This window comes from Rhinolophus sinicus, linkage group LG02, assembly GCF_036562045.2.
Source record: "Rhinolophus sinicus isolate RSC01 linkage group LG02, ASM3656204v1, whole genome shotgun sequence".
Lineage (NCBI taxonomy): Eukaryota > Metazoa > Chordata > Mammalia > Chiroptera > Rhinolophidae > Rhinolophus > Rhinolophus sinicus.
This window is the reverse complement of record NC_133752.1, coordinates 60,172,863-60,194,536: the sequence shown is the minus strand read 5'-3', so window position 1 is coordinate 60,194,536 and position 21,674 is coordinate 60,172,863. Positions and strand designations below refer to the sequence as shown.

At 34.8% G+C, this 21,674-nt stretch overlaps 1 protein-coding gene across 1 annotated transcript in view; it reads right to left on the bottom strand.

The window, feature by feature from the left end:
- Positions 1–9,751: 9,751 nt before the first annotated feature.
- TMPRSS11F (transmembrane serine protease 11F) overlaps positions 9,752–21,674 on the bottom strand; it is a 73,959-nt gene continuing 62,036 nt past the window's right edge. Inside the window, exons 9-10 of the mRNA XM_074318186.1 lie at positions 14,724–14,866; positions 9,752–10,712 (exon numbers count right to left, since the gene is read on the bottom strand). Of these exons, the coding sequence (XP_074174287.1) occupies positions 10,554–10,712; positions 14,724–14,866 (302 nt within the window). The 3' untranslated portion in view covers positions 9,752–10,553. The remainder of the gene's footprint in view (positions 10,713–14,723; positions 14,867–21,674) is intronic.

Here is a 21,674-nt window from a genome sequence, read left to right as displayed (position 1 = left end):
AAAAAGGAGGGGAAAACTAATGATTGCATCAAACGTTCTGTTTATCAAAGTTTCAAAATAAAGGTTAAGTGACAAATTGTAAGTTATATATTACAGGTATGCAAAGGAGTGAGTTAACTTATCAACATGAATAGAAAGCCATTAAATATGCATTCCTTTTAATTTAGCAATTTTATTTTACCATTTAAAAATGCCAGGTCCTGTGTGAAATTCATTGTTGTATTTTTACCACCTGGAATATGGTAGATGCTCAAGAATATTTTTTATTAAAATAATAACAAGAGGAGAATGTTCAGAGAAGAATCCTGAAGACTAACATTTAAGATATGGGCAAGGGATGAGGAATCCTGGAAAGCACAGAAGAGAATAAGGAGGAAATATGAAAAAATAAATAAATGTGATATAATAACAAAGGATAGAGGATATTCAAGGAAGGATTGATTCACAGTATTAAATGCTGTTGAAAAATCAAATATAAAAATTTAGAATACCCATTGATTTAAGCAATAGTAAGTCATTGGTGAGCACGAGAGAAAAAGCAAAAGAGTAGTGGCATTATAAACCAAATGTCAGTGGGTTTAAGGAAAAATTGGAAGTGAGGAGATGGGACAGTGGATATTAACATTTTTATTTTTTAGTGAGTTTGGCTATGAATGGAAACAGACAGGTAGGTCATCAAGGCATATGGGGTTGACAGAGAATTTTTTCTTTTTATTGTGAATGTGACAGTTTTGAGTATACTTACAATAGTGTAAACTAGCCAGTAGAAATCCTGAGGTTGGGAGGAGGATTGATTTGACAGCATATTTGAAGTATCATGGATTCTGAACTATTAGGTTTACACATACGTGATTGCCATTTGTGTAGGTCAAAAGGGGCAATATATTGACATTTTCATATGGTTCCACCTAATAGGTTCGAGAACTTAGACAAATTGTAGGCATCCTCCAAAGAGCATAAATAGATACAGGTAGGTTTGTTGGTTCCATGTCAGAATTCTCATCTAATTGATCAATCATGTTATCTTTTTGAAGTAGTTGAAATATGAGAGGGCAGGTGGTGAGAATTGGAACTCTGAGAAGGCTAGAGAAGTTGAAAATAGTCATTGTGGAAAATTGGAGTATAAATTAAGGTGATGTAGTAGGAATGGTAGGCCAGAATTGAGGGCTCAGATGAACTGGCACTTCCTGCACATTTGTGAGATTTTCTGTAGTATTCCTCAGTGGTCTGGACAGAAGTGAGCCATTGTTCAGATAGTTGTATTCTCTCTAGACTTTATCCAGGCATGAATGATGGAAGAAATATGAAACAAGAGATTTCAGTGGAGTTTAAGACATCATTAAGAAATTTGTTGAAATGATGAATCTAAGGATCACAAGAGAAACAAAGATGAGTGTGTTTGTCTGTGTGTGTGTGTGTGTGTGTGTGTGTGTGTGTGTTTGGTGGGGGTGGAAACTGATGGATTTGAAGAATTCATTGACTGGAAGAGCCAATGAAATTAAACAAAAACAAAACAAAACACAAAAACCCCTGACGCATTAGAAATAACTAAGACTGCAAGAGGTCTTACGGTTAGTATAGTGATAGTTGTCTAAAGGTATGATTCACAGACAGTAATCCCAAGTCATGACAAACTCTAGGGTGTGGACATGAAAGTAATATTTGAAGAAAAGGTTACAGAGATGAGAAGAGCAAAGAAATAAATGACTACAATGTTGAGGATCAATCACATGGGCACTGGTGCTACTTAGGCTAAACCTAGGAGATAGGGACGTAAATGTCAGTCTTTAATAAATCCGGGCATAATCATGGGTCCATAGAACAGCGACGAGGAAGGAAAGATGGTGGAGAGCAGAATTGTGAGAGCATCAAAGGAACAAGGCAGTTTACAAGGATGTGGAGAGCAGTGATGTGAGGTGGCATTAGGGAGTGAGAGGACAAAACTCAATCTTCAGTAATAAAGCCTTACTTGAAAGGGCTGTAAAAAATGCTGTGTCCTGAGGGGTAAAAATGAACAAATTGTATTTGAATTTTCTAGGGAGATGGGGAATATTCAGTGAAAAAAGAAGTTTAAGATGTAGAGTAGTTTGCTAATCATGGGATGACATTCTAGAAATTGTGAAAGTATAGAAGATACTTTATCCTAAGGAAACAATTTCAAATGTGTGCAAAAATTAGCCAGAGGGATATTCATTTTAACAGTGTTGTTTACAATTTTACCAAGATTGAAAAAAATAGATATTTAAATTAAAGATAATCTATCATAACATTTTCCTGTAAAAATACTTAACCATATATAAAACAGATATGTTTGCATCTTGCTAAGTCTTATTTTAAAGAAATATGATAAAATATGAGTATGTATCTATATGCATAATATGTGTGTATATGTCCTGATAAAGCTTAAATTTCATCTTTAAACTTAGAATTATGCCACTTTAGAGATACTGATTATTCTTAGTTTATGTGCCATCTGTTTTTATATATTTTTTATTTTTTGTATCTAGTTTTGGTTCTACATTGACAGTTCTGAACTCCTAAAGCCCAAGACACTATTACAAGAGAGGAGTGAAGCCTTTCATTTAAATGACAAATTTAGTTTCCAAATTAAAGCAGTTGGCCCTGTTTTCTATATTTATATGTTTTCACTTGACAGGGTCCTTTTATGCTTATTGTTATAAAATCAAAACTTGATTTTAATAGTCAATGTCGGAAATAACTTAAAGTTCACTAATGGATGTTACTACATGAAAAAAGACTCTAGATGGTTGCCAGAGCTGTGAGGTGGGGCAAAATGGATGAAGGTGGTCAAAAGGTACAAATTCCCAATTATAAAATAAATAAGTCATGGGGATATAATGTACAGAATGGTGACTATAATTAATAATAGTATATTGTATATTTGAAAGTTGCTAGGAGAGTAGATCTTAACAGTTCTCATCACAAGAAAAACATTGAAACTATGTATGGTGATGGATGTTAGTTAGACTTTCTGTGGTGACGATTTTGCAATATATAAAAATACTGAATCATTTTCTACACCTGAAACTAACATAATGTTATATGTAAATTGCATCCCAAAAAAGATGCTAATATTTCTTTTTGAGGCAAAGAGAAAGGTAAAATTATTTAGAACCTCATTGTAGGAAAGTGATAATCCAAGGAAACTGCTTCATACCGTGTTTCCCTGAAAATAAGACCTACCGGAAAATAAGCCCTTGCATGATTTTTCAGGGTGACATCCCCTGAACATAAACCCTAATGTGTCTCTTGGAGCAAAAATTGATATAAGACCTGGTCTTATTTTCGGAGAAACATGGTAGTTATTCATTTTTAGGAAATGAATGGACTAAATATTATATAAATGTATTTATATCTATTTATATCATGATATCTAATTACCGAGTGGCTTACTAGAAAAGTAAACAAAATATTTCTGTGTAAAAAGAAGTATTTAAAAGTGGTATGAAATCTAGTGAAGTCAAATGGAGATTGAAACAACCAGTAGGTGATGAGTTGTTGGAAATTAGTTGGTCCCAAATAAATTTGAAAAAAAATTAAATGGTTCAACTAATAAACATGTGCCAAGAATTCTACTAGGTACTGGCATGTACAACAATGAATAAGATATATTTTCTTCATATTACTCACATGTAACAAAAACTAATAAATAAAGTTTTATTTGTATATTTCAAATGGAGAAAACCCTCTAAGACTTAATTACACTGAGGCATAGATTATCAATGGGAAGAGTAGGGATAGCTTTTCAAAATCTCCCCACCAGTCCCTGTACTCTTACCCCTTACTATCACTGAGCCACAAAGCCAAGGAAAACCAAAGCAAAAAATTATAAAGTAGTCACACTCATTAATTTTGATACGGAAAGGAACCATAAAATTTTCAAGGATTTTGGATCTGCAGGGGACAACTTTGAAAATCTTGAAAAAGGAAAGTAATAGGGATAGAGAGGCCTAAATGGTTTCTTGCTGCATTACCAGATATAGTTCCTTCATTTTCCCTAGATTTTTATTTCGGTGTATTTTTCCTGTTTCTCTACCTTTATGTCACTTTCATTTCTCTCTCATTTAATTTCTATAGACTTCCTTCCAAGTCTATTAAAATACAGAAAACTTAGAATTATTTATTTGCTTCTCATTTTTATATTCTTATGTACAAATTGTTTTTTAGAATTTTTTTTAAAAAGCAAAGAATTTCTCAAAGGTCATTAAAATTCATATTCATTTTTTTGCATTTTAATTATATTTATCAATTTCAGAATTAGGGTTAAAATACAGTATTTCTTATACAGCTTGTGTGTTTCCTCTATTTTCACTGTATCAATTAAATGCATACTTTAGCAGTATATATGCTAAACAAATAGCATTATATATACTAGACTCCGGGGTGAGAAAACACTTTCTTCTTTGCCCCATCCTTCCATTCCTATAAATCTATAGAATTTCACCTCTCTCTGTTTTTCCTCCCTCTCTGTGATTATCTCATTTTCACATTAAACTTGTCAGTTAAAATCCAACCTGCTAAACTTTTCAAATCCTAAATATAAAATCATTAGCATGGTTTCCTGAAATAAAAATTATTAACATTACTATGTTATTATTTCCTCCAAGGACAGTAGAAAAAAACAACTACCAAATTCCCAATTTAGAATAATTGCCTGAATTGGAAACCACAATCTGAAATGAATCTTTTCAAACATGAAAATAAAGTTAAACTTACTGATACATCATACGCTATTAAGAATGCAAACTCTTCCACCTCCGTGCTGCTTTGTGAATTCTCCTCAAATGAGTAGTATCCTGGGCATTCTTTCAGACTTGTATGCTGACTAAAGAAAGAGTGCTTAAGGATTTAAAGTAAACTAGTTTGACAGGTTGGGATGGGTATACTTTAACCAATAGTATGGTTTGAGGTGAAGAATCCTTTGTAAGTCTTTCCTGCCGGAAAAATTTTCTGGTTCTGGATAACTAAGTGAGAAACAATATTATGTTCGAAACCTAAGCAACACCCGTAAGCACTTTGAATGGTTTTGTATTTCTCTTTCAAGAGGTGGCGCTCTTTCTTTCTGAGTCACTACAAGTCTGGTTTTCAGGCCCTTCAATTCATCTCTTTCAGAGGCAAGCGTGAAACAAGGTCAGAGGTGTTCATAAAGCATTTCATTGCCCTTGACTTGATTTTCTTAGTGCGATGATACATGTACTCATTACATCTGGCCCAGTCATTTGTTTGTATCTACTCTAAAGGGTATCGAAGTTTAAAATGAAACAATAAAAATATATTTGTGCCAACTGCCATTTTAAGGGCTTCACCTGCTAATTGTCTCTTCTCCATGGGCTCTCCTATGTAACTATAGAAGTGTCTAGCTTCTCTGAAGTTGAGTTTTCTTTTCTGTTGATCCAAACCTTTTTTCCTCATTGCATCTTTGCCCACATGCCTAAAATATCACTTCCCTTCTTTATAGTACAGTTCTTAATTCAAAGTCCACCTCACTGTAAAATCAAATCATTGAATCAGAATCTGTCTACACAAGGTCCTTAGACTCTAAAGATAACTCCTCCAGGATGTTTCCCTTTAATTTCCTGACTCTCACACTATCTAAATCACGCTTAACCTATGTTTTCCCTTCAGCCAGGCATCTAATTTTAATTTTGCTTATTATTAGATTTAAGACCCATTTCTTCTGTAAGATAGTGAAACATTTGCAACTGTGATGTCTTTCAATAAATACACTTATCAGCACCTCAGCAAACACTACGACATTCAATGCTTACTGAGTCTTTTTTTAGTTGATTTGAAAATCAACATTCATTTTCATATTCCAATACCTCTTTTGTTTTGAAAAAATATTTTTTGACAAAATGGGAACATATTACAATTAATAAATGAACATATGAAAAAGGTTCAAATTGGCTAATAAATATTTCATACCTCAGCTAATGTTCTAGTAATGTGTAACAAATTACAAACTTAGCCACTTAAAACAACAGCAATTTATTATGTAATTTTATTCTGCAGGTCAGAAGTTTAGGAGAGCTCATCTTCGTTTTCAGCTTAGTGTCTCAAAGGCTGAAAGCAAGGTGTGAGCTCAGCTGGGTTCCTTTCTGGAGGCAGTGATGAAAAATCACTTCCCAGATCACTCAGGCTGTTGGCAGAATTAAGTTCCTTGAGGAAAGACTAAGGTCCCTATTTCTTTGCTGCCTGTCATCCTAGGATGCCCTCAGTTTCTAGAGGCTGCCTGCATTCCTTGATACATTGTCCCTTTCATCTTTAAGCTATCAATAGTGTATCTTCTCATACTTAGAATCTCTGCCTTTTCTGCTGCCAGAAAGAGAAAACTCTCTACTTCTAGAGGATTCCATTAGAGCCACCTGGAAAATCTCCTTTTTGATTAACTGAAAGTCAATCGATTTGTAATCTTAATCATATTTACAATATTCTTTTGCCATGTAGTGTAACATACTCACGAGTATGATATCTCATTGTAGTCACAGTGAGAGTAAGGCATACTTTTTGATTGTGTAACAACTGCATTTCTCTCATTTCTTATTAGTCATAGTTAAAACTTTTAGGCAAGAAAAATATTGAAACCTATAAAAGAATGTTTATTGTAAGCATTTACAAAAGCAGCTTAATCAAAACTTTGTAATTAGCTGCATTTTAGTGGGCTTTCTGTAATTTTGTTTATAAAACAGACTAATGAGGCATTAACTATAGCAAAGAGAGAATCAAACATTTGTTGTTTTAGTAGGGTTCAAAATCTTTTGCTGCTCCTCATTTTGAAATATGGTATAGATTTTAAATTTATACCATACCAAGGCTTTAAATTACTCCATAAGAAAAGGAATGAATAAGGTAATGATTTGGAAGGTAAAATTTTCATGGAGTACTCTGACCTGCCACTGTAATGGGCTCTGCAGCTTTGCCTACATTAAAATCATCCTTCATTTCCTTAAGTATAGCTGGATATAGTTTTAAGTGGCGTTATTTGTCCTAATTGTAAAACTGGTTTTGTTCAGTGATGTGTTTTGCTAAATACCATGCGAGTTTAACTTACCTCACATTTTTGCAAGGAGAAACATTAGTTTGGCAACAATCATCTAATTCCAGTGACTTCGAGAATTTCAATGTTCCGTGCTAGTGAACCTGAATAACTCAGATTAGAGTGATGGAGAGATGACGGGACTTGATGCGAGGGCTCCTGGATTTTGTTCTTACACTTGCTGTGACCTACTGTATACTTGGGGAAATTCTTTTGGCTCTGATTTTATGTCAGTCAAAAGCAGAGGTTCTTTTAGTAGGTTCGTGCAAAAGTAATTGCAGTTTTTGCAATTATGTTTAACCTTTAAACCACAATTACTTTTGCACCAACCTAATAGATAATCTCTTTGGTCCTTCCTGGTTCTAACAGCTATGATTCTAGCATTAGTTTCAATAAGTTATAACAAGTTTATTTTTTATTTCCATGATTGCATGAAGGAATGTCTCCCACACATTCCTGCAAATAAATATATTAACAAAGCAACAACTTTACTCAGTTGAAAGGGGTAGATTCCTATTAATATATATTTGTTCTTATTGTTGTTGAATCATGAAGATTTCACCAAGAGAAGATGATTAAGTTTTGCAAAAATTTGGGTCCAATCTTGTTCTAGCATTAAAAATTAACCCTTTAGTTCTCATGGCACCCAACATTCCATCAAGATCCCATATGTATTATGAGTGGTAGTGTTTACTGTCAGCCTAATGGATTAGACCTGTATTTTAAAACAATAAGTCAGACAAATCGAAGGTTGATTTGGATTTTTTCTGTGAAAAGATGTGACTATTATTATAGCATTTACAGTATAAGAGGCAAAGCCCAGGTTTTTTAAAAACCACAATATATTTGCAAAATTCACAAAGCAATGGTATTGATAAATATGCTAACACTGTAAAAAAAAAAAAGCTTCTTTACAATCTTAATGCATTTGCAGCACCATCTGTATTGATAACAATTTACAATAATATATTTTGCACTCTTTTGAGCAGATTTTAAACATTCTTTGACTTTTCAACTTTATTGTTCAACAGGAAAGCCTCACAACAGTGCAATAAGGTAGATAGCTTAATGTCTCATTTGATAGATGGAACACCTGAGGAAAAGCTATTGCATGACTCCTATAACACCACTCAGGTCAGACATCATCAAACTAGAAATAGTACATATAATTTCTGTTTTCAAAATCCACTTTTCCGTTTCTTAGATTTACTTACAGCCTTTTAGATATATGCCTCTCATTAGTGTTAAAATGTCATTGAATTGAATTAAGCATAAAATTATCTAAATCAGGATATATAGTTTCACAGACATTTACATGCAAAAAGTGATCACAGTCTTCTGAAATACAAATATAGTTACACAAAACGACATATCCATTGTTACAGAATTTACATAGTAGAAAATAACTTTTTTTGTAGACAGAGTTGTTTTCCTGTTTCTACCAAAGGCCGTATTTATCTTTAATATAAAATAGGTTAATCAAGCAAATCTTGAATATACCAAATATTCTCTAGAAAGCTTTGGATGTTTCTATGCATATAAAAAGAAGTGTAAAGATTTAGCTTTTCATTCTGCTTTTTCTGTTGATATTTAGTTAGTAGTCATCAACTCAGAAATTTGGTGACATTTTCTGTTTAAAAGGAAAGTATGTATGGATGAACCTTTTCTGTTTATATCTTAATATTGAGCTATAAATAACAACTAGAAGCTTTTTTAGTTATACTTATCTTGTTTACATATATTACATATAAACACATACACATAAAGTAACAAAAGTTTCAGTCAGTAAAGAAACAGGTTAAATTTTTCTCTGATAAATCAGAGCAACGAACCTATCACTTGAGGTCTCACATTGGAGGCCTGGAGATGAACGCAGCCACATCTCTGTAGTCAAAACCCTGAGGCCAGATGGCCATGCGTCCTATGTGTCTACAAGCAGACATAGTTCAAGATGTATTAATGAGACATAGAAAGTGATTTTGAAAATCTAGTGGTTCACCTAACTTTTTCATAGTGTAATTTAATTTTTTTATAGTATATAGTGTAATTTAAAGTATTCTGAAATCAATTACATGACTATAAAGAAACAAGGAAAAGTTTTTAAAAAGCATATTGTTTTATTGAGTCCAAAGCACACTACTAATAAATAGTAGCTTGTCCATACTGACAGTGTGCAGAAACTGTTCCAAGGGTTTTACCTGTATTAATGCATTTAATCTCATAACAACCATATGAGGTGGGTACTATTTTTATTCCCACTGTAGAGATAAAAGAGCTAATGCATAGTGATGTTAAGAAACTCGCTCAAGGCCAAATAGCTCATATGTGGCAGCGCCATCATTCATGCTCGGACAGCCTGATTCCAAAGATTGTGCTTTCCACCACTAGATTTTGGGCTGATTTAAGCCCCAAAGTCATCCACTAATTTGACAAATTAAGTTAATTTATCTTAAAACTCATAGAGACATTCGTTTCCATTATAGCAAATATGTATATAGTGCATGCTATCTGCCAGACACTGTCCTAAGTGCTTTAGAAGTCCTATCAGCTCTTCTAACCTGACATTCTGATAGACATTTGACCTGTCAGAGAGTTGAAGTCTTACAAGAGCACTAGTTACCATATATTGATTTAGATATTTCTAAATAAATAATTGGATAGCTCATTCCACAAAAAACTAGAATGTTTGTTCTGTTATTAATCATTTGAAACAAACTCCGCATGCCTAGGTCCCATCAATTATTTTTATCCTCTTTGTACCCATGGGACAATGCTCACAAGAATCTTTTTTATTCTCCTTTCTGGCCTAACTCCAAAGATGATTCTGTTAAAGAACAATCAGAATGCTTATTAACAATACAACATGCATCCTGAAGCTAGACCTTGTGTTTAAATCAATGTTAACAGCAAGTTCAAATACATTTAAACTTCCTTTAAATGGCAACTCTTGTGGTGAATGATAATGCTCTGTGTTATTATTTACAAACCCAGGTTAGAGTTCAAGTTTTATTGCAAATCCTATGTCTCTCTTTTCTAACCACTGAGTATACAGTCATCAGTGCTAGAATGCTGAAGCCGTGAATCCTCAGGGCAGACTATTGTTTGATTTTTTGCTAGAAGAATCCCAAGTGTTCCAGGTGTTATATGAGGTGAGATTTTGGCAGCTCTGGCAGCTCTTCATATCCTGTAGAAAATGATGTTTCCCGTTTTCCACTGGGGGAAACCATTTATAAATATTCATCCTATTAATAAGTATCACAGTTTCCTTTGTGAGTAAGGAGTTAGTGCTACTTGTCATTTGCTGTGTCCTCTTCCCTCAGGGTAAAAAGACAGTTCAGTCACAAAGGCCACCTTATAATATTAGATTGGTCTGAGTCTGAAGGACTTCTTGACATTCAGCAAAAGCACCGATCCAAACCACGTGAATATAAATAATACACAATATGCAGGAGTTTTAGCTCTGTGTGCCATGGATATAATTCATGGACCGTTCATACTAGATACCAGTCTTTGAGGCAATCCAGCCCCGATACTGACTGACTTTTGTGTAGACCCCAGGTTTTTTGGGAAGAGCACAAGATTGTCCCCAACTTACTATACCGACAATGTACCAGATGTCATGATTATCATAAACCAGAGGTCCACCAGAATCACCCTGGAGAAAAAACAAAAATATTTAAAATTGTTAACTGTAATATAATTCAGTAGGAAGATCACTGCAATCATCTCTCCTCCACAGAAAAAAAGGGAAATTGGTACACAGAACAGGCAGCCAGACTTGAGATAGATTATAAATATTTCTCTCACTTGAGTTAAAATTTTGTGCTATAAACTTTAAAGTGCATTGTTTTATAGAAAGATGAATACTCATTCATATGGAATAATTACATTATTCTAGTTCAGGATCCTTGGACTTTTTTTTTCTAGTTTGATTAGGTACTTTATGCGTGGTTTAGTAAGCACGTATATAAAATATTTACTATGAAGTTAGTATTTGTGCATAATGAAAAATTTTGATGATCTCCTCTGAGTATGGTTACTTTGACTGTGTTTTATGGATTTATTCTTGGCTCTTTTTCTTTTACTCACCTAAATAATTTATGTTTGCTTGCTGAATTTTAATCCCCCATAAATTTCTTTTGGAACAAGAAAGTTAAGTAAATCAGCAGATATAAATGTAAAGATTAAAAGTGTCTCAATGGTTGAATTGCCTACTTATCACTCCCAGCTCTATTAATTACTGGTTGTGTGACCTAGGCTAAGATACTTAACCTCTCTGTGCCTCTTCCTCCTTCTTTATTTATTCTTTTGTAAACGATTTATTGAGTTCCTACTGCATGAGCCAGGCATTTTGATGGGTATTGAGAATACAATAATGACCAAGTATGAATGGTCCCTATGCTCATAGAGTTTGAAGTTTAGGTTTAAGAACCGATATTAAATAAGCCCACAAATTAATGCAAAATTACAACTGTGGTAAGTGCTATGGAAACATACAATAGGGAAATTTTACTAGTTAAGGAGTCCCAGAAAGTGTCCCCTGATGAGATGTAATTAAGCTGATATCTAAAGGAAGAGGAGTTAACCGTGAAAAGCGAAGTATAGACGATATGTGTTCTTGGTAAAGGAAACAGCGTGCCTGGCTTATGCAAGGTCCTATACAAAAAGAGACTGGAGAGAAGACAGCAAGGGCTCCAGTGGTTATGTGATGGGGCTGTAGAGGTAGGGAGAGACTAGTCCAAGTGGAGCCCTGTGGTCATTTTAAGAAGTTTTTGGTTTTTATCTTAAGGAAAAACGAAAGTAAGCCACCAAAGTGTTTTAAAGACAGTGTTGACATTGACATGATCAGATTACATCTTGTTAGAAACCATTCTGGCTTTCATTTCACTAATGCACTAAAGGAGCATAGAATGAATATAAGGAAATAAGACAGCTGACTAATGTGGTTGGGGAGGTGAGGAAGGGAGGAGAAAGGGCGGAGGAGGAGAGAGAGAGAGAGAGAGAGAGAGAGAGAGAGAGAGAGAATGATGGGGGGATGTTTAAGGAGGTAAAATCCATTCAATTAGGTGATCAATTAGTAAGTGATAAGGAGAGAAAGTTAGAATGGCTTCTAGTCTTCTGGCTTGTTTAACAGAATGGAAGGGGGTTGCCATTCATAGAGATACAAAACATAGGAAGAAGATCATATGGCGAGGGTGAAATAGGCAGAGTCAGGTGCAACATTTTGAATGAAATACCATTGAAATATCCAAGTGGAGCAGAATATATAAGTCTGGAGATCAAAGGGGAGGCTGGGGGCTAAAAGTATAAATTTATGAATCATCTGCAAAAAGATGATAATTGAAGCCATGGAAGTGAATTAGAGTCTCTAGGGAGAAAGTACAGAGTAAAAAGAGGAACAGGCATAGTATAGATCAAAATTTCATGTGTGGAATTAAGAGAATGATCCTGAAAAGGAGACAGAGAAGGAGCAGATAGAGTTGTAGGATGAAAATCATTACAAGCCAAGGGAAGACAATATTTCAGGAAAGAGGGAGTGGTAAGCATTGTTAAATGCTGTTAAGAGGTTTAAAAAAAAAAAAGACAAAAATTGTTTCTTGGAGGTTATTGGTAGATCATTGAAAACCTCAGAAAGAGCTATTTTTCATGAAGTGACAGGGCAGAAACCATATAGAAATGGTGTGAGATGTTAGCAGGGGTGGAGAAAATTGAGACAATGGGTATAGACATTTTTCCAAATATTTGATGGTAAAGAGAAGACAGGGTGCTAAGGGTCAGGAAAGAGTTGTGGTGTTTCGTTTTGTTTTTTCCTAACTTGAGAGATCTGAATAGGGAAACATATGGTAACAGGAGAAATGCTGACTATGAAAATAATGATAGAATATAATTGCTAGTAAAAACTTCCCCAAAAGAAGAGAAATCTGAGCAGAGGAAAAGGGATCATCAGCCTTAGAGGCAGCACCTCGGTTGTGACCTAAGCTGAAGGTCGATAAAATGGGTCCAGATGAAGGCCGGTCTGCATGCCTGGTGCTGGGAAAATGGAGAAATTTCCTTCATATGGCTTCTGTTTGTCTTCAAAAATTGGGAAACAAAAAATCATCAGTTAAGAATAAAGGGTTAGAAAAAAAAAACAACCAGAAGCTGAGGAAAGTGAAAAATGTTGGGAGAATTCAGAGGATGGTAGATTTGGAAAAAATAAAAAAACAAAACAGTAAGATTGTCAGTTTTGTTATCTGGAACCTATAGTGGAACCAATGGTTTCTGTTGTATATTTTTCCAGGAGCATTTGACTTCCAGGGTTCAGGCAGAGGGAGATTGGATAGTTGAGTTCTTCCATGTTTGGGACTTTGTCAGTCAGAAATACTGGAAAGAGAGGGCAACAAGTGAGCGTCGGCTATTAGCAAAAGTGTTTTAAAAATGGCAGTAAAATCTAAACTGGATAAGTGGATGATGGAAGCAAGGCCTGATGGGATGTGAGAAAACAGAGAAGCAATGGTCTATAGGTCTCTATAAACTTGAAGAAAGGCAATATTTTATTCAACCAGTAAATATTTGTGCCAGGCAGTGTTTTAGGTGTTGATAATACAAGCAGTAAATAAAATAGACCTCCAAAAAAATAAAAATAAAAAAATAAAAAATAAGCTGTGCCTTCACAGAGCTACTAGTTTAGTGGGAGAGAGAGAATGGAGAATGACAGTATACCAGCCAAATAAAATATATTGTGTATAGGATGATGATGAGACCTAAAGATAAAAATAAAACAGAGAAGGAACACAGAGAATTGTATGTGTAGGTTGTGTGGGTTAGGGAGTGAGGGTTGGTAGTTTGGAGTTGAACACAGACAGTGTGGCCAAGGAAGCAGGAGTAGTTGAAAAGCGGAAACTGGATTGGGGAGATGAGTTAATGGGAAGATTTGGGGAATTAGTGTTTTTGGAGTTGGAAGAGTTTTGGATAATAAGAATAGGTGGCTGAAGATAGGTGAAGATCACTGGAAATTAGGAGATTTAGGAACTAAGAATCCAGCATTCAAATGGGCCAATGTCAATATTATAGGGCTTGAGATGGAGAGGAAACATGTTTCAGGTGTCAAAATCATTAAAGAATGAAAGGGACAAAGCAAAGCGACTCAGACATAGGGGATGAAACAAGATACATGAGAGATGATGACAAAGCTGAATAAAGTGTTCTTCAGAAGAGAGGTTGCTTTTGTTTTCAGTTTTGTTTAAGAACAACAGACCTTAAAAGTAACTGTGTGAACCAGAAATAGTAGCAACAGACTTTAATTTCTTAATTTGTAAAATAGAGATAATTATAGTACTGCTTTGAACTCATCATATTAAATAAAATAATGTCTAAAAAGTGCTTAGCACTTGGTTTGGTGTATAGTAAACATTGAACATAATAATTTTTGTTTTTATGATTATTAATTAAACTGAGTCTTTGGTAAAATATATGCATTTTTTTTTCTCCCAAGTAAAATATACACCAAATTCAGAAATACCTAATGGAAACTTTCTTTATTTAATGGGTTTTTCTTTAATTAAAGTTTATTGTGGTGACAATGGTTACTAAAGTTATATAGGTTTCAAGCGTACAATTCTGTAATACATCATTTGTATATCACATTGTGTGTTTTTTAATGTTTTAACCTTGACTTTGTACTTACCTTACATGCGTCTACTTTTCCTTCCATGAATCCAGCACATAACATTCCTGAAGTTATCAGGCCATCATACACATCCTTTCTGTTACACACATCAGTGCTTATGGTTTCCACCCGGGCTTGCCGAAGTTTATTTTGTGTAGGTCCTATTACATAAACAAACAAACAAACAAAAAACATGTTCTTCAAATACAATTGTAACCAAGACATGGAAGACACATAAATTGTATATTCCTAGGAGTAAAAGCACAGTATTATTTTCTTTTTTTTTTCCACAAATGTTCCTATATCATCTTTTCTTACCACCGAATAGTATTCCATTGTGTATATATACCACGACTTCTTTATCCATTCATCTATCGAAATACATTTTGGTTGTTTCCATGTCTTGGCCACTGTAAACAAAGCTACAATGAACATTAGAGCACACATGTCTTTATGTATAAATGTTTTCAAAAATTTTGGGTAGATACCCAGGAGAGGGATTGCTGGCTCATATGGTAATTCTATTCGTAATTTTTTGAGGAACCTCCACACTGCCTTCCATAATGGCTGCACCAGTCTGCATTCCCACCAACAGTGTATGAGGGTTCCTTTTCTCCACAGCCTCTCCAACACTTGTTACTATTTGTCTTGTTGATGATAGCCATTCTGACTGGGGTGAGGTTTTTATTTGCATTTCTCTGATGATTAGTGATGTTGAGCATTTTTTCATATGTCTATTTGCCATTTGTATGTCCTCTTTGGAGAAATGTCCCTTCAGGTCCTCTGCCCATTTTTCAATTGGGTTGTTTGTTTTTTTGCTGTTGAGTTTCATGAGTTCCTTGTATATTTTGGATATTAGCCCCTTATCGGAGGCACTGTTTGCAAAAATCTTCTTCCATTCAGTTGGTTGCCTCTTTGTTTTGTCAATGGTTTCTTTTGCTGTGCAGAAGCTTTTAAGTTTGATATAATCCCATTCATTTATTTTAGCTTTTACTTCCCTGGCCTTTAGACTCAAATTCATAAAATGCTCTTTGAACCCAAGGTCCATAAGTTTAGTACCTTTGTTTTCTTCTATGCAGTTTATTGTGTCAGGTCTTATGCTTAAGTCTTTGATCCACTTTGAATTAATATTGGTACATGGTGACAGATAGCAGTCCAGCTTCATTCTTTTGCACGTGGCTATCCAATTCTCCCAGCACCATTTATTCCTCCATTCTATGTTTTTAGCTTCTTTGTCAAAAATTATCTGTCCATATTTATGTGGGTGTATTTCTGGGTTCTCAATTCTATTCCATTGGTCTATGTGTCTGTTTTTCTGCCAATACCATGCTGTTTTGATTATTGTAGCCCTGTAGTGCAAGCTAAAGTCAAGGAGTGTGATACCTCCAGTATTATTCTTTTTTTCTTAGGATTGCTTTGGCTATTCAGGGTCTTTTGTGGTTCCAAACAAATCTGATGTTTTTTTTGTTCTATTTCTTTTAAAAAATGCCATTGGGATTTTGATGGGGATTGCACTATATCTGTATATAACTTTAGGTAATATGGCCGTTTTAACTATGTTGATTCTTCCAATCCATGAGCACGGAATGTCTTTCTATTTCTTTGTGTCTTCTTCAATTTCTTTGAAAAATGTCTTATAGTTTTCAGCATACAGGTCCTTCACATCCTTGGTTAAGTTTATTCCTAGGTATTTTATTCTTTTTGCTGCAATTGCAAAAGGAACTATTTTTTGTATTTCTTTTTCTGACATTTCATTGTTAGTATATAGGAATGCAATAGACTTTTGTACGTAGATTTTGTAGCCAGCAACTTTACTGTATTTGTTGATTGTTTCTGATAGCTTTTTGGTGGAGTCTTTAGGGTTTCCTATATATAGCATCATGTCATCTGCAAAGAGTGATAATTTAACTTCTTCATTCCCAGTTTGGGTGCCTTTTATTTCTTTCTCTTGCCTGATTGCTCTGGCAAGGACTTCCAACACTATGTTGAAAAGCAGATGTGATAGGGGACAGCCCTGTCGTGTTCCTGAACGTAGAGCAAAGGGCTTCAGTTTTTCACCATTAGTTATGGGATTAGCTGAGGGTTTGTCATATATGGCCTTTATTATGTTAAGGTATTTTCCTTCTATACCTATTTTATTAAGTGTTTTAATCATAAATGGATGTTGTATCTTGTCAAATGCTTTTTCTGCATCAATAGATATAATCATATGACTTTTGTCATTTATTTTGTTTATGTGATGTATCACATTGATGGATTTGCGGATGTTGAACCATCCTTGTGCCCCGGGGACTTGATCGTGATGAATAATCTATTTAATGCATTGTATTCGATTTGCTAGAATTTTGTTTAGGATTTTTGCATCTGTATTCATCAGAAATATTGGTCTGCAGTTTCCTTTTTGTGCTGTCCTTACCAGGTTTTGGTATCAGGGTAATGTTGGCCTCATAAAATGAGTTAGGAAGTACTGTCTCTTCAATTTTTTGGAAGAGTTTGAGCAAGATTGGTATTAGATCCTCTTTGAAGGTTTGGTAGAATTCACTAGTGAGGCCATCTGGTCCCGGACTTTCGCTTCTGGGAAGGTTTTGGATGACTGATTCAATTTCGTTACTGGTGATTGGTCTGTTTAGATTTTCAAGTTCTTCATGGTTCAGCGTTGGAAGGCTGTATGTTTCTAAGAACTTGTCCATCTCTTCTAGGTTATTGAATTTGGTGGCATACAGTCCTTCATAGTATTCTTGGATGATCCTTTGTATTTCTGTGGTGTCCGTGATAACTTCCCCTTTTTCATTCCTAATTTTGTTAATTAGTGTCTTCTCTCTTTTTATCTTAGTGAGTCTAGCCAAGGGTTTGTCAATTTTGTTAATCTTTTCAAAGAACCAGCTCTTTATCACATTAATTTTTCCTATTGTCTTTTTGTTCTCTATTTCATTTAGTTCTGCTCTGATTTTTGTTATTTCCTTTCTTCTGCTGACCTTGGGTTTTATTTGTTCTTTTTCTAGTTCTTTAAGATGTAACATGAGATCATTTATTTGGGATTTTTCTTGTTTCTTGAGATAGGCCTGTAGTAATATAAATTTCCCTCTTAAAACTGCTTTTGCTGCATCCCAAAAATTTTGGTAGGATGTATTTTCATTGTCATTTGTTTCTATGTATCTTTTGATCTCTCCTCTAATTTCTTCTTTGACCCAGTCATTCTTTAAAAGTATGTTGTTTAATCTCCATGTATTTGTGATTTTTCCTGCTTTTCTTTTGCACTTGATATCCAATTTCAAAGCCTTGTGATCATAGAATATGCTTGGTATGATTATGTTATTAATCTGTAATCTGCCCCCCCTTTTTTTTTTTGGACTATTTTATTTTTATTTGTTTCTGGTGCACAAAACAATGTAATAGTTAGACATTTATCATTTATATCCCTCACACAGTAACAATCCGCCTCCCCCCATCCACTATCCCTCTGACATCGCACACAGCCATTACATTTCCACTGTCTCTATTTCTAATGCTGTACTCCGCTTCTTGTAACTATATATATATAGATATATATAGATATATATATATATGTATATGTATATGTACATGTACATATACATATACATACATATATATATATATATATATATAATTATAGTTGGCATTCATTATTGTTCAACTTCAGGTGTACAGTGCAGTGATCAGGCATCTACATCATCTCTGAGGTGGTCTCCCTAACAAAACAAGTGTCCATCTGATACCCTACAAAATCTTTACAACATTATTGATTACATTCCCCAAATTGACTTTCATAACCCCATAGCAATCTTGTGGTTACTGACTGTGCTTTCCAATCCCCTCACCTTCCCCTTTATCCGCACCCCCCTCCTATCTAGCAATCCTCAGGTTTTCCTCTATGTCTCCGAAACTGTTTCTGATTAGTTCATTCACTTATTCTTTTCTTTAGAGTCCACATATAAGTGAGATCATATGGTATTTGTCTTTCTCTATCTGACTTATTTCACTTAACATAATGTTCTCCAGGTCCACCCATGTTGTTGTAAATAGTAAGATTTCTTTCTTGTTTACGGCTGCCTAATACTCCATTGTATAAATGTACCACAGTTTCTTAATCCAGTCGTCTACCGATGGACATTTCGGTTGTTTCTATGTCTTGACTATTGTGTATAATGCTACAATAAACATAGGGGTGCATTAATTTTTTTGAATTAGAGTTTTAGATTTCTCTGGATAGATACCTAGGAGTGGAATTGCTGGATCATAAGGTAGTTCCATTTTCAGATTTTTGAGATACCGCCAGACTGTTTTCCATAGTGGCTGCACCAATCTGCAATCCCACCAACAGTGCACAAGAATCCCCTTTTCTCCACATCCTTGCCAGCACTTGTTGTTTGCTGATTTATTGATGATAGCCATTTTGACGGGGGTGAGTAGGATCCCTTTTTGTTCTATTGATGGTTTTCTTTGCTGTGAAAAAACTTTTTAGTCTGATGAAATCCCACGTTTACTTTTCTCTTACTTCCCTTGCACGAGGGGATATATCAGTAAAAATCTTACTCCACGTAATGTCTGTAAAGTTTCTTCCTATATTTTCTTCTAGGAATTTTATGATTTCAGATCTTACATTTAAGTCTTTAAGCCATTTTGAATTTATTTTTGTAGATGGTGTTAGGAGGTGGTCCAGCTTCATTTTTTTGCATGGGTCTGTCCAGGTTTCCCAGCACCATTTATTGAATAGACTGTCTTTACCCCACCATAAAGTCTTGCTTCCACTGTTGTAGATTAAATGACCATATAGGCATGGATTTATTTCTGGTTTAATCTTCTTAAACTTTGCTGAGGTTGATTTTATGTCCCAATATACAGTCTATCCTTGAGAATGTTCCGTGTACACTTGAAAAGAATGTATAGTCTGATGTTTTAGGGTGAAGTGCTCTATATATGTCAATTATGTCCATTTCATATAATGTGTCATTTAGGTCTGCTATTTCATTATTTATTTTCTGTTTGGATGATCTATCCATAACTGACAATGATGTATTTAAGTCCCCTAGTATGATTGTGTTTTGGTCAATTTCTCCCTTTAGTTGTGTTAGTAGTTGCTTAGTATATTTCGGTGCTCCCTGATTGGGGACATAAATATTGATGACTGTTATGTCTTCTTGTTGTATAGTCCCATTCACCACTATGAAATGTCCATCTTTGTCTCTTGTTATCTTTCTCACCCTGAAGTCTGTTTCATCTGATATCATTATGGCTACACCTGATTTTCTCTGGGTACCATTTGCTTGGAATGTCAATTTCCACTCTTTCACTTTGAGTCTTTGCTTGTCCTTGTAGCTGAGATGTGTCTCTTGGAGACAACATATGGTTGGGTTTACTTTTTTGATCCAATCTGCTACTCTGTGCCTTTTTATTGGTGAGTTCAGTCCATTTACATTTAGGGTGATTATTGATATGTGAGGATTTCCTGTCATTCTATCTTTAGTTTTCTGGTAAGGCTGTGTCTCCATTGTTTCTTTGCCTTTTTGTTGTTGTCTATTATTTCTGTGTGGTGGCATTCTATGATGTTTCCCTCTGTTTCTTCTTTTATTACAGTATATATTTCAGTTCTGGATTTTTTTGAGTGGTTACCCTTAAGTTTATGTAAAAGAAAGTTTGATATTTAGAGTATTCCATTTTCTTCAGCACGCTTACTTTCTCCATTCCTGTATTCCGGTTCAGGCCTTTACTCTCCCCTTTTTTATGCTTTGGTTGCCACAAATTGTCCCTGTTGATGGTGGTCGAATAGCCTCCTTTAGTATTTCTAATATTGCAGGTCGTGTATTAGAAAATTCCCTCAGCTTCTGTATGTCTGGAAAGGTCTTTATTCCTCCTTCATATCTAAAGGATATCTTTGCTAGATATATTATTCTTGGCTCATAATTTCTCTCTTTCAATAGTTTGAATATTTGGTTCCACTCCCTCCTGGCTTGTAGAGTTTCTGCTGAAAAAATCTGATGATAATCTAATGGGCTTTCTTTTGTAAGTTACCAACTTCTTTTCCCTGGCTGCTTTGAGGATCTTTCTTTGTCATTGATTTTAGACAGCTTCAATACAATGTGCCTTGGTGAAGGTCTGTTGGGATTGAGGTAATTAGGTCTTCTATTTGCTTCTTGGTTTCGAGGATCCAGTTCTGTCCACAAGTTTGGGAAGTTCTCATCACCGATTTGTTTGAATATATTCTCTGTCCCTTCTCTCTTTCTTCTCCTTCTGGTATGCCCATTATTCTTATATTGCCAGAAGGCTCTTGTAGAGTTCTTTCATTTCTTTTAAGTCTCAAGTCTCTTTCTTTTTCCATCTGTGTCATTTCCAGGTTTCTATCTTCGATGTCACTGATTCTTTCCTCCATCTGGTCAACTCTACTACCTAAGCTGGTTATTTCGTTCTTAATTTCTTCTATTGAGTGCTTAATCTCCAGAAATTCTATTTGATTCTTTTTTAAAATTTCAATCTCTTTTGTAAAATGCTCATGTTGTTCTTTGATTGTGTTTCTGAGTTTGTTTAACTACCTTTCTGTGTTTTCTTGCATCTCATTGAGTTTTTTCAGAACTGCTATCTGGAATTCTCTGTCATTTAAGTCACATATTTCCATATCTTTAAGTTCCTTTTCGGGAGACTTTTCACTTTCTTTCTGAGCTGTCTTGTTACCTTGGTTATTCATGGCAATTACTGCTTTATTATTTCTCTTCCTAGACATCTACAGGAGTGGCTTCTGCAACAGGTTGATAGGAAGAGTTCTTTCTTTTGTTTTCCAGTACTTGTTGGTAGAATGTGTTATTTTCTCTCCGACTGCATCCTTTTTTCTCTCTCACACGGTACTGCTATGTTTTCTCTGCACTATTCCAGCTTCTCACACAATGGGCGGATTCCCTTGGAGATGGGCTTCTCCTCTGTTAATGGTTCACCTGGGTCACAGGGCGCAGTGTCTGT